General features: G+C 31.9%; 1 protein-coding gene across 8 annotated transcripts in view; it reads right to left on the reverse strand.

The window, feature by feature from the left end:
* Positions 1–454: 454 nt before the first annotated feature.
* The window catches only part of POSTN (periostin), a 35,701-nt gene continuing 21,781 nt past the window's right edge, over positions 455–14,374 (reverse strand). The window contains exons 17-23 of one of the 8 annotated variants that reach the window (XM_007097677.3): positions 12,004–12,084; positions 8,787–8,876; positions 8,029–8,118; positions 7,221–7,298; positions 6,746–6,829; positions 2,411–2,452; positions 455–1,229 (exon numbers count right to left, since the gene is read on the reverse strand). In XM_007097677.3, the coding sequence (XP_007097739.1) occupies positions 1,192–1,229; positions 2,411–2,452; positions 6,746–6,829; positions 7,221–7,298; positions 8,029–8,118; positions 8,787–8,876; positions 12,004–12,084 (503 nt within the window). In that variant the 3' untranslated portion in view covers positions 455–1,191. The remainder of the gene's footprint in view (positions 1,230–2,410; positions 2,453–6,745; positions 6,830–7,220; positions 7,299–8,028; positions 8,119–8,786; positions 8,877–12,003; positions 12,085–14,374) is intronic. The other 7 variants (XM_007097678.3, XM_007097679.3, XM_007097682.3 and 4 more) reach the window with 7 other exon arrangements.

The following is a 14,374-nucleotide window of genomic DNA, read 5'->3' on the forward strand; positions in this document are numbered from 1 at the left end:
CACCAGTTTCTCATGAGTATGGATTCTGTTCCCTGATTGCTCTCATTCACAAGATGACACTTGTTGAGATCTAAGTAGATCAACTGATATCTTTATCATTCTCTGCAAACAAATATTTTTCTTTTACTATACAATGGATTCCAGTGTTACTTCAGTCTTAGTTAAGGGAATCTCTGTGACTTTTCCTATATCTAGCAAAATCCTAAGAAAAATTAATGTATTTGTGTCCGTGTAGAACTGTTTATTCTTCTACTATAGCTCATAGTGAGTTATGAATTATTGGTGATTTGTTTCTTTACTCTTTGAAGACAGTAACTGTCTGGTTCACAACCTGGCATGGTTCTGGGGTTGTATTAGGTATTCAGTTGATGCTTAATGATTGCTTCATTGAGTAATGATTCTTTATATAACATAATAGTTTAAAAAATTCAAGAAACACTAAATTCATTCAATTTCCTTTATTGAGTATTTGTAATAAAAAAAGAGGTATAAAGTCTTGTTCCCAAGTCCAAACCACTTATTAATTTAAACCTTGAGTTTTCTGATTACCCAATTTGAAGTAATTCTTTTTGTAACTGAAAAAATTGTTTTATTGAAAATTTGAGATAAAAATATGTATTGAAAAAAGCATATGGCAAACATTTCAAGAGTACAAAATTAGTTGTAGAAATAACATAATTTACTGGTAATCCCACATTGTATTAGAAATGTGTGAAGTTTTTTGACATAAAAGTTTTGTTTGCTTGTTTTTTTAGTACTGAGCACCCAGTTTTATAGCTTAGCTTCCCATGGAGAGGTACCTGCTTGCATACATTTTATCTATCTCTTAGATTCAAGGCTTAATCTTCTCAATGGAATGTGAGACTTGAATTTTGATAACTCAGGTGACAAGAATCTTCTTTGATGGATTCCAAAGTTAGCTAGAATTTTTAATGTCAATATGTAAAAGCCTGTATGTAAGGTGTTCTATTTCCTTCAGTTCCCATCCCACAGCAGACTAACCCCCACAATTTCCTTCATGTTTCTCATTCAGAGAAAAAAAAAGATGAAATTTGTATTCAGAATTTTTCTGTTTGCTTTTTTTGTGCTGGTGTTTCTTTTCCTGAAGTCAGTGTGGCTCTCATAATTTTCGCTTAGCATCAGGTTATTGATTTAGGGTGGTATAAACTTTGCTGTCTGGTTGCTGGATTTTCACTGAGAACGACCTTCTCTGGATCGTCTTCTAGATCCTGATAGGAAGAAAGAAGAACACATAGATTGTAAATGTGATGAAACTTTAGAATTTAACAATATGATATCCTATGCATGACTATATCTATAAAGACCATCATTTCTTACTGTATTAAACATTAGATTCTGTTTTCTTAATATCCTGTTTATGGTGATGAAATCAAGGTTATCTTTTGATTAAAAGTGTATGAAAGTAATAATTTGAAGTTTGATTTTAGTTCTTTAGAAAACTTGGATGAATAGGATGTTTAGAAGAAATCCCTGATAAAACCTTCAATTAAAAAGTATTTGTATAATTGATTCTTTAATTTCAATTGTCTATGTTGGGTTGGTTTAAAATCAGATATACCTATAATGCATTTACAATCCTTGCAATTTCTTTTGACTATTAATATGTAATTATTTTAGAAAGTCCAATCTTGGAATTTGTTTGAAGTTCCACATGGAAAATCTGTCATTGTTTAATCTATTAAGAATGCAAGAGAACCTGAGTGAAAGATTAGAAAATGCATATAAGTATAGTTATGAAGAAAACTGTAGTGCATGGGTAATATATGCATGTATATGCATATAATCTACACATTATATCAAAATTTTGTAGAAAGTTATATTAATAACTTTCTATATGTGTATAGTTTTATTTTTTTATTATTTTTTTAATGTTTATTTTTGAGAGAGAGACAGAGCGTGAGTGGGGGAGGGGCAGAGAGAGAGGGAGACAAAGAATCTGAAGCAGGCTTCAGGCTCAGAGCTGTCAGCACAGAGCCTGATGTGCGGCTGGAACCCACTAATGTTTACTAACCTTTAATTTTACTAATGTTTCAAACTGTAGCCTGATCTCTAACATTTTTAGAGAGTTCAGGTTCACCAGCAACCAACTTTTGCTTGGCTCATATTCAAGGATTTCTTTTCAACTTAACTCTACTTGAATCTACTTTAGTGGTTTCAAAAATCTAGCACTTTACTTGAGTATGATTGCCTTTCCTTTAACATTTGTTATCCTTACATCTTACTGATAGTGTAGAACATGAATAAGTTATTTTCTGATTTTTATCAGCAAAATACTTTGCCTCAAAATTTGCTAACTTGTCTCCCTGAAAGACAACAAGATCCAATAAAATATATTAAAACATTACCCTTTGGACGTATCTCCTATGCACAGTACTATCAATACATTTACCTTGAACTCTTTTGTTGGTGTGTATCTTCCTCACAGGTGTGTCTAAAATTAAATAGTTGTAGTTAGAAATACTTTCAAGTTATGGCTAACATAGACAGGAGACCGTAATTAAAGAAAAGTATAAAGTTTAAAATAAGCATCACTTAAACATGTAGTTTTTTTTGGAATCATGAGACTTTTTCATTGGCTACAGACAGGCATTTGTTGTCCACTGATGAGAACGAATGTTCACTATTTGCAAAACATTGTTTCATTATGGCATTTGGAGCCCCATACAGCGTGTCATTTTCCCATAGAGTAAGTGACTTACATGACTTTTTCACCTTTTTTATAAAAAGCATTGCTTTATGATGAAGGAATATTTAATATTATATACAGTGTAACAGAAGTGTCTTCCCAGAGATATTGAGTCATTTTTCCAGTCATTCCTATTTGTGATGTATCAGACTTCTGCCTCTGAAATTCTCATTGTAAATTAATTCACAATTACCTTATAGAACACCAGGACAACAAGATAGCATTGGCCTAATAACTCTAGAAATATAATATTAACCAACTTAGGAAATGTGTGCCAACATACTCCCAAGTTTAATTCCAATCCTGTAAGACCACTTATAAAATTAACTAGTTAAAAATAATAAAAGCTTTCATATTTAAGATTTTAAAGTGTTTCATAACTATACAGTTTTTTTGTTGTTATAGTTGCATAATACTTCCCAATTCCTTGTTTTTCTTTAACTCCTCAAAAAGACCCCCTGGTAGGCCCAAATTCACATTTTCACTCTGCTATTGGATGCTTAAGATCAAGGTTAAATGTGGTTTCTACAGTGACTTCATTTTTCTGCTTACCTTGTAAAATTTTTCTCTATACATTTCTTGCTTTTATATATTATTTATACCCAATAATCAGGTCAAAATCTTTCTATTATATATATATTTTTTTTTTCAATTCTCTGAAATTTCATTAAAAAGTAAAGCAAGAAACTGTCGCCAACAGTTATGTTGGCTGTATGACACCAAGTAAGAAAGAAACATTTTAAAAATGTTTGAATAATTTTGTTTCTACATGGCACATTTCCAACATGGTTTATTTCCCACGGAATGTAAGATGTGTAATCACTTATGATACGTTGTTAATAGAGTAAAATAGAATACAGAACTGTAGAAAACCTCATTAGGTTCGATATTGAGTCTAAGTTTTCTTGAGATAGAAAAGTCTGAATTATGGACTATGGTCCAATTGATATATTTCCATTAACTTCAGGTTTATTTGGTAACAAAATAAGGGCTTATAAAATATAGTCAAGAAGAGATGGATCCAGTCTTTAATTAGTGAATAAGACCATTGTTTATAATGGACTTATTAAACTCCAAATAACAGTTACTGTATAATTTAAAGCAAGCTCACCGAAGTATTCGCAGCATTACGTTTCAAAACAAGCACTTACACTCCGATTTTCTTTCATATACTTGGCAGCATCCAATTAAGTAATTAATTTGTTACTAGTTTGCTATGATAATATTAAAATAAGAAGTATTAATTGTTTGCAAAAAAATCTTTAGGAGAAAGTCTAATAAAGTGTAGAAAACCAGATTTGTTCCCAGTGGCTTTCTGCTATCTCAATATGAATGAAAGTGGGATCAAGTCATATGCTTAGAGAAGCAAAATGTGGGAGAATAAACCAATCATATGAATGATCCCACATGAAGGCCCCTCCCTACCATGTTTTATGAAACACGCAAAGTGCTTCAGCCCAATTATTTATAGGATTTTTGCATATTTACCATGGGTATGGCTCTCAGAAATTTAAATTAGGTGTAAAATATTACTTCATTACATTTATACTATATAAGTGTATTGTGTTAATATAGTTGGCCATGATATGTACAGTAGCTAGCATTACTGGGAGCTTGTGTTTACTGAGCGTTATTGCAAGTGCTTTTCATACATTAACTCATTTATATGTAAGTGACATTACTATCCTCATTTTCAGATGAAGAATCAACTTAAGTTAGTTTGAGTTGGAGCCCAGATCAAAAGCCAGACCTGCAAGCTGATCCCTATTCTCTACACAGCCTTTACATGTAATATTGGCAGATTTGTCAAAACCATCCAAAATGACTTGTTTTTTGTTCCTTTCTCTATAGCTTGATATTCTCCCTTAATTACTTTGGTAGTTTTAGTAAATGTAATTTTATCTAAGATAAGTGTGAAACTTCTATGCATTTCATGAGAACATTTTTTAGTTGGGGGCTGGGATGTACTTCAATGATAAATCACAATATTGAAACCAAAAGGGCCACTGAGCCATGTTACTAGTCATGACTAGAATAATTGAGGAATATACTCAATTCATCAAAATGTACTACATGTATCACTATAAGCAGTCTAGATAGAAAACTCCAAGCTTTAATATGAAGACTACAGTTTGGATAGAGATCAATTATCTATACTATGAAAGAACAAAAGCAAGCCTTGCGTGGTGTACTCTTTATTCACAACAGCTTCTTTGGAAATAGGTATCTCAGGATCTGGACACTTATAACTCAGTGATGACGCATCGGCTTTACAGGGCTAGGAAACAAAAATACTAGCATGTCTAGTTAGTTTCCAGATACTAGTAACTATGCTTCTTATGTTGTCTTTCTTATGAGAAGAAAAGCCTTAGAAATGTTTTTTAAAATTTGTGATGTGGCGTTGTGGAAATTAATGCTTTATAGATATGTAGAGAAACCAAATATTGAGAACTAAAGGAATCAACCTCTGGGATAAAAGAAACAGGAGTTAAAGAAAGATTTCCTTAACTAAAATTAGAATATCATATTCTTGTAGCAGGTATATTTTCTTTTGCCTGAAGTTATTGTTATGTACTTAGTTCACTGTCTATAATCGACTTGTTAACTGGGGCTTATTAAAGGTGAGGAAAACATACTTACCTGAAGTTTAAGACTAAATAAAGCAAAGCAATGTATATATAGGTGCAGCTACTAATTGATTCATTCTCTAAAAAGCACTGCCATTCTACAAAGCTGCTTACTATGGCAAGGACTTAACAAAAAAAAAAAAAGAATTCAATTTAACCTTCATAATATCTTCACCACTTCCCTCAAATCCTTGTTTTCCTAGCTGACAGTTAAACATTTGTGGGTAGATGAGTAAATTCTGTATTAGATCATACAGAAAACTTTGATTCTATTACGGTTTTGGCTGTGTCACACTCTCCCTACAGTCTGAACGGAAATCTTGTATTTTTCAGACACATATTTTTCTATTGAGGGGAAATTTAATCATTGGTTAAATAAAAATTATTTATTTTTACTATCGCTGAAGGGTCTCAACACTATATATAAGAGATTTTACCTATATAAAATAAAGAATAAAGAAACAGTTGCTTAAAATATGTGTGGTCCCAAAAGAATTTACATCTTGGACATAGTGATAACAAATTAAGCAGAAAAACCATCTTGGACAATACTTTGGAGAAATACCAAGTTTCAGTTGTGTTTCTCAAATATTTCAAGACGTATTTTTGATTTTTGTAAATAATTTATATGCTTCTTTAAAACAATTTGTCATCTAAATACTTTCATTTTTAATAAAATGAACTAGAAATTCATTTATTCAAATGCCAATTACCCAAATAATATTTCATTAGTATTTACTATTTCTTTGAATAATTACCATTTAGAGTTTGCATAAGATTTTGAATTCTTTTTTTTCTCCTTTGTTTTTAAAAGTAGGTCCTTTTAATGCCATAGAGAACATTCATACTTTAAAGATTAATTTCATATGCAAAATAATTTACATCTCCAAGTATAGATTATCACTCAAACTGTTAGAAGAAACAGATATTCATTCTCAAGAATGTAGTTTGGAAAAGAAAATTGCTAAATGCACTGTTTTGTTTTTATTTCTGGATCTATGCACTTAAAAAATCTATAAACATGCTTTTATTATTGTTGTGGGGGCAGTGAATACATTTTTTTAAATATAAAAAGTATGTCAATTTAGACTTCTTTAAACAACTACCAATTTAAAAAGTATTCTTCTTTCAGATACTTAAAATATCCTTACAATTATCTGTATCAAAGAAAAAAAATATTCATTGCTCCCCAAGTTTATACCATACAACTTTTTAAAGACCGTTTCAACTAGTAATCATTTCTTCATTATTATTACTTAAACTTCTATTGAACTGATCAGTCTCTTAAGACAACGTATGATGTTGTCTTTTTCAACCTTATGAAAAGAAAAACCTGAATGTTCAGTCTTTAAAAAGTTGAATTCAGTCACCAGAACCTGTTAGGCGGGTTAGTGGTTTTCCTTTTACTAACCTCCCTGAAGCAGTCTTTTAATGTCTTCATCTTCAAATAAATGACCATCACCTCCTTCAATGAATTTGGTGACCTTGGTGACCTCTGAGAGGATACATGTTTATAGCAGAAATTGGTTTATGTAATAGAAACACAGGAGACTTGATGTGATACATAATGGCATCTGGCAAACAATGAATTCCAGACCAACACTTGGTTCTTTTTCTATCTTTAGTGTTGGTTTTTGATAAGTCAGTTTTCTTATAAGGCTATTGAACAATATATCACAAAACAATCAATACAACCCAATGTCATTTGGATTTCATTCTCTATCTTTGGGCTTTTTTTCACATGTTGGCATGGAACTTGAATGAAAGAATGAGATAGAGTAGAAAACCTATAAAAGGGCTCAAAGATTATCTTAGACTGAAACAGGTAGCTTAGGTCAAGTCACATTTTAATTTTTCTACACCTTCTTGCAATATTTATTGCTGACCTTCCTGCAATAATTTCTTCAGTGTTTCTTCTGTTTCTCCACCACCAGTGGAAATCCTAGTGTATTTTATTTCAGGACCTGAAAGAAAGAAAAAAAAAATTTTTTTTAAAAAGGTCTAAAACAGCGATGGGCAAACTTCCTACCGAAAGGGCCAGATAGGAAGTATTTTAGACTTTGTAGGCCATATGGCTCGTGGTGCAGCTATTCACATTGCCATATTAGTGTGAAAATAGTTACACACGTTATACGAAGGACTGATCACACTGGGTTCCAAACAGAACTTTACATAAGTAGGTGGCGCAAGCCATGGTTGCTGACTGCTCATTTAAACAAATACTTAAAACATAGCTGAATTCAGAATTTTAGGCTAATTCATTGGTGGGAGACTGACACAGAGGTTTGCTAACTGATCAGTTGCCTTATACAAACTTGTGTATATTTCAGTATGTAGATGTGTAATAAACCTTAAGCTAAATGGAAAATCAAAGGAGGGAATCGTTTTTCTTCTAGGATTTACTAACTCATTACAAATAGCAAGGGGAAAATGTTATGTCACAGGTATGAATATGTATAATAAAAACACATGCTTATAGATTAGTCCACAAATTCCAATTCAGAGAAAAACACAGATTAAATAGTTAGGATAATATTATTGCTGTCAAAAAATGATGTATCTTCAGTAACCACCATGAAAATGACTTAGTCAATTTCTCTAGTGATTCTTATAGAGACAGAGCTTTTTTTAAGATTTACTATGGTTTTATCTTTATAATTCAAGCATAGTTCCATGTATGGAATCAAAGATTACCTGTAATGATTCGTTCTTCTCTTGTCTCTTTTTCGGTTATTTCCACAGGCACTCCATCAATGATTTTAGTGTATTTTTTAATAATTGGCTCTAAAAGTAGGGGAAGAAAAATGCATATGGTATATCCCCTCATGATGCCTAAACTGCCAAATGTAGACATTTTCATTATTAAATATATTTCTCAAAGCCATACCATTTAGAATTCAAACATAATCATTTGGGGGACATATCTTAAATAGGTTTAGATCAACAAATGTCTAAAAAGCGTAGTAGTTATGTCCTGAATCTTGGGTGAGGGAGAGAGCTAACTCTCCATGCCATACTTATTTTCTGACAATGGAGTGAGTGTTTAGTAAGAATCCAGGGAATTATACATCATTAGAGTGGGAACCCTGCTGGAGAGTCCCAGCAGTGACTGATTAGTCAACCTTATACAATGGTCATTTTTTCTTCTAAATCCAATAGATCACTTTGTATTGACATTATTATCATTAAATTTCATAATCATCACTTGCATATGCACGATATGCATATGTTGGACCTGGTGACTTAATGGTTAAATTAACTCCAATTTGTTACATTGGCTTAATTTCATTAAAGGTAAATTGTATTTTATTTGTAAGTGAGAAAAATATTCCCACAATTTATACAAAAAGAAAGCCAAGAGAAAACATCAGATGTTCAATATATTTAACCAACACTATTTCAAAATGATCACAGTGATCCTAACTAGGCTTTAGGAAATACATATAACGCACCTCCATGGATCACTTCAGTTACTGTTTCACCTTCTTTAATCAGTCTGAGCTCAGGTTCACCTTCAATTTTGACCTTTGTTATTGTGGGTCCTGAGGTATTGTTTTAGGAGACAAATTATCATGTTAAGGCAGTTCTTTAACTTTGACAGAACAGGAAATTTGTTTTAACACTTGGTGTTATTCAAACATCAAAGTGGTTTCAGGTTCTATGAAATCAATTTTAAACATTTCCCATTGTCTTCAAATTAAGCAGTATTTATGAGACCAAATGACTCAGTCTATTGGTGTGCTACTACAATTACTTTCATGATTCATGTTTTAGCATTTAGCATAAGTTCATCCATTCATTTGCAGTTGTGAAGTAGAATCACAGAAGGTATTATATGTCGCTGTACTTTGTGAATTATACAGTATGTACAAATTTAAGTTGCTCTAATGATAAGTAATTTAGATCTTACTTTACTATGCTGATATCATCTATAACTTTTATTAAATTTTTAAATTTAATTTTTAATTACTCAATACTGTACACTTTTTATCAAATGTGCATAAGACTGAACATTTAAAAAAACCTCAACCTTTGGTACATATATTTAAGACACTGAATTTCAGATTTTCTGGGAAAATGAATTTGAGTACTTACCTTATATATGAAAATTATTTATTAATAATTACTAATTATTTTAATAATTAATATACTAATTAATAAAACAGTCCTTCAAATGCAGAACTTAAACAAATGTTGCATTTGACTTACAAAATGATTTTGCTCCCAGAGAAAATCATTTTGAATGTTAGAAAGCTGATTACTACATTAGTTGACCAAGACTATTTTATAGAGAAGAAAAGTAAAGTTCAGTACATTTAACTCATACTGTAACACCCTTCAGCAGTTGAATGTCACTATATTTGCTTATCCTTGAGAGGCTTTATTTGTTTGTCTAGAAATTTTCAATGTTACACCATTACCCAGAGTTAGTCTAAAACAATCTAAAATGATGAAGATAATTGTTCATTCAAATAATAAATGAATGATATCATAGTATTTGATCTGTGGGACCAAGGGATATTGAAAATCAAGTGTAAGTCCAGGTTTTTAAGGTGTAGAAATTTCAAAAGGAAAATACACCTAAGGAATTTAAGAAGAGAAATGAGTTAATAAAACATCCAAATCAACATTTCTTTTGGAAAAGCCTAAACTGGAATTTCAGAAACACCCTCTATCATGATGCTCTATGAAGGTAGGGATTTTTATCAAATCTTTTTTTTTTTTTCACATTTGCTGCCAGCACTTAGGAGAATGCCTAGCACTATAATAAGATGCTCAGTAAGTGTTTGTTGAAATGAATTTCAGTTAATTTATTCTTAATTCTATAATTGGTTAAGTACCCTTTATAAGAAATACTTTAAATTGTATTTTGGAGTCTAGTATATACTTAGTAAGAATTCAGGAGTCATTAATGAACCTGCAAAAGTTCAGTGATAGGGAAATGCCAGTAGCAATGTTAGAGCTGGACAATTGTGAATGGCTGTCAAGATAATTACGTGTTTCCTTCAGTATGTTACACAGACATAAAACCTCTGAATCTTTGAACTTAAAAATTTTTAATACGTCGGTGACATGACCTCATTTGTCATCCTTGTTCCCTTTCTAGGAAGAACCCAGGTAGAGTTGATGCTCCACTGGGTGCCTAATTCAAGAAAGATTAATACAATAGAATCCCACTGGCAAAAATTGGGAAGATAAATGGGTTAAATGAAGAAGCTTGAAAGAAAAGATAGGAATCTTTGGAAATAAGAAAAACACATGTGAATGATTTTGATTATAGAAGCTGTGTACAAGTGATTATATAAATTTTTAGGGAATCTAATTTTAAAAAGAGTATAAGAATGTTAAAATCAAATGTATTACCAAGGATTATTTGATAATTTTCATTAAAATGATCAAGAAAAATTTCTCAACAAAAATTTAAGTGATTTAATTTCTTAAGACACCAAATTCTCATCAAAATATAAAAGAAACCAAATGACCATAGGTGTAGTATTTTTTTAGTAAGCACAGATTTCAAAGCCTACATCAATTATCAAATTTAGGTCTCAAGAATAAAAATATAGATAATTAGCTAGGAAATAAACTTTTATGTGTATGTTTCCAATACTTAAATGGAAATCATGGTCTGCCTTTAAAGGAACAGACAAAAATATTCAAGAAATTGCCATCTCAATTTACAGAATGAGAAGAAATATCAAAAATAATCAAAGTTATATCAAATAATCAAAAATAATTAAAGTAATAGTTTTTTTGACATTCAATTGAGAACATGATTTATTCTTTTTTTTGAAGATTGTTTCTATCCTTCTTAAGAATAAAGGAGAAATCCTGGTCTTTTCACGTGGTAAGTCACCACATTAAGATGCTTAGACATAAAATGTTCTTACGGTCTGACCCTTGGTAATAATTAAAATACATGAAATAAAGGTGGCATCAAAAATGTTGGAGTTGACTAACAGACAGTGACGGCAGAAAGAAAACTATTTAATATTCTAGTCTGAAATACCAGAAGGAAAATAAATATACCAATTGATGTATATTATATATATGTATATAAGAATATGTGTATTCTCAATATGTAAGTTCAGGACTGCAATTAAGAATACTTATTTCTTTTTGACTTAATGCACCAGCTGCTTATTCCTTCATCTGTTTCTGGTGGCCTGATTTAAAAATATATCATATGTGGTTACTATTTTAAAAGCTTTCATCAATGTGCAGCTTCAGTGCTCTCTTAGATGGTTGACTGAAAAATGCCTGTATTTTTGGAAGAGCTTCTTATAACAAGATATCCATGTGGGGAGATTGGAGATAAAGCTACAAAATAGTACACTGAAGGAGTCTAATTGCAGTATAAAATAAAGCTCGGATTTGTTTATTTGTTTGTTTACTTATGTATTTATCTGGGTTCTAGTGCTAATGCAATGGCCAATTAGGTTGAAATGAAATCAAGTACAAGCAAATGTACTGAAAGTATTAGGAATGCACCATCTACTCTGCTAAATAATTTGCATTCCGCATTCTGCAATCACATGAGCATGCCATTGATATAGAAATATTTAGCATGTTAGTTTCAAAAAGAATGTAGATACATTCATAGAAATCAGTCTATTACTTGGATTTTTTTTTCACAAAGAAGGAACCATGTATAACAGTTGATTTTACCTTCAGTTTTGATAATAGGCTGAAGACTGCCTTCAATCACTTTAATTTTTGGTTCCACAACTTTGGTTATAATTTTAGTTGCTGAAAGTATAGAAAGTGGAACATAAATGATGTTTACATAAAAACAACCTGAATAAAATTGTCCTCTCTCTCTTTGGTTTAATCTTTGCTGGGTACTGAGGTATAAGGGGTGGTAATGTGTTCAGGCAGTCAGGTCCAGTAAATATTCATGGTACATTATCTATCGTCTTCTCATGTCCAGATGGTGTACTCTGAAGTCCAGACACATGGATTTGTTCCAGTGAAATATATACACACTAAGTGAGGAATTCTATCTAGAGACCTGTAATTTTGAACTGCAACACTAAAGCTCTTTACCTTCTTTAGTACTTCTTGAAAATATTGGCTGCATAGCAACAGAAGACAAATAAACATGATTAATTTCATGCGATTCATATCTTCAATTGCATTGTTGGTTTTTTTTTCTCATAAGAAAAAATGAAAGACAAAGACAAAATATTTTTCATGCATTTGGTAACAGTGATATAGAAAGGAAAATATGCAAAAATAGTTCGAAATAATTAAAAGTAAAAATAAATTTCAACCAGCCAAATATGAGCTCTATGCAACAAATATGATATGATCAGTATTTAAATTATAGGCTAAAATGTTTAATTTTCAGCCTTAATATCATCATCATTTTTTTAAAACTTAGAAGTACGTATTTGAAATGTGCCATCCACCCAACTCAGAAAATAATATGCAAACTTTATTTAAAATAGCAGCAAACTATTTGGTTGACTTTTTTTTTTTTTTTTTTTTTGTACAGATTAACTGGAAATGTGCCTCTGGAGCCATACAACCAGAGCTACTGGCTTTTGTCATTTCTACTTAGAAACCTTAAAAGATGGCTCCATTAGGGGTGCCTGGGTGACTCAGTCAGTTAAGCTTCTGACTTCAGCTCAGGTCATGATCTCACAGCTTGTGGGTTCAAGTCCTGTGTCGGGCTCTGTGCTGACAGCTCAGAGCCTGGAGCCCACTTCAGATTCTGTGTCTCCCTCTCTCTCTACCCCCCTCCACCCCAACTCACTCTCTGTCTGTCTGTCTCTCTCTTTCTCTCAAAAATAAATAAACATTAGGGGCGCCTGGGTGGCTCAGTCGGTTGAGCAGCTGACTTCGGCTCAGGTCATGATCTCACAGCTCGTGAGTTTGAGCCCCGTGTCCAGCTCTGTGCTGACAGCTCAGAGCCTGGAGCCTGCTTCCGATTCTGTGTCTCCCTCTCTCTCTGTTCCTCCCCTGCTCATTCTCTGTCTCTCAAAAATACATAAACATTAAAAATAAATTTTAAAAATAAATAAACATTAAAAATGTTTTTTTTTTTTAAATGATGGCTCCATTAGATAGTGGGCCACACTAAAGCTAACTGCAATTATAACAGATTGTGTTGACACATTAGAGATGAGATGTTAGCACAATTTGGTTTTCTGTCACATTCTCACCTTTGGTTTCTGAAATGTTTAGCTGTGTCAACTTTTAAAAATTCCTATGAGTTCCAGACCTTAATTGTGACTATGTTTCAGTCATATCAAATTTTATATCTTGAAATCTTAAATTATGAAGCTCTGAAATATATCAAATCTATGCATCTAATTACTGATCCCACAAGTGGTCTTGCCACAGGAAACCTTTCCATGAAAACTAAATCCATAGAGGTCTCTGCTGCTACTATCAAAATGGGTTAATTACTTTTAGCATAAATTTTCAAGTGGGACTCAAAGTACGGGATGTTGCTATAGGTTGGTAGCTTTGTTTCAATCTTGCTTGACTGAAGACTTAAATAGTTTTGACAAGTCCTGGGCTGAGGATCAAATACTGATTTTATTCTGCTGTACCTCAAATGTTATGTATTTGGCAACATATACTAAAGAGAATTTTTTCCCCATACAATTGAAAACTATGATATTTTGGGGATAAGAATAATATATAGCAAGGAAATTAAAGAAATTTTAGAGACAAGTCAATAAAGGAACATAAAAATGGAATCTTAGTTTTAATTACTCTCCACCTCTATTTGAGGAACACTTCTAAATAGCAGCATTCCCATGTGGGGAGGAGTTAAAGAAACATCTGGCATCAGAATGCAAATCTCTGAGCAGTTTCAAGAGCTTTGAGTAGGTAGACAAGGTGTATTAGACTTACATATTTTCGTAAATCGTAACGTATTTTCTGTGAGTGAGGATCCAATTTTAAGAGAGGAAAATAAAGGAATTATAAGATTGTGGCTCACTCTAGGCAAAATATTGCATTGGCACATGTAGAAAGTAGTGGACCTTTAATGGATAAAGTAGGAAAGGTAAAGAAATGTAGTATA

This window comes from Panthera tigris, chromosome A1 (assembly GCF_018350195.1).
Source record: "Panthera tigris isolate Pti1 chromosome A1, P.tigris_Pti1_mat1.1, whole genome shotgun sequence".
Classification (NCBI taxonomy): Eukaryota; Metazoa; Chordata; class Mammalia; order Carnivora; family Felidae; genus Panthera; species Panthera tigris.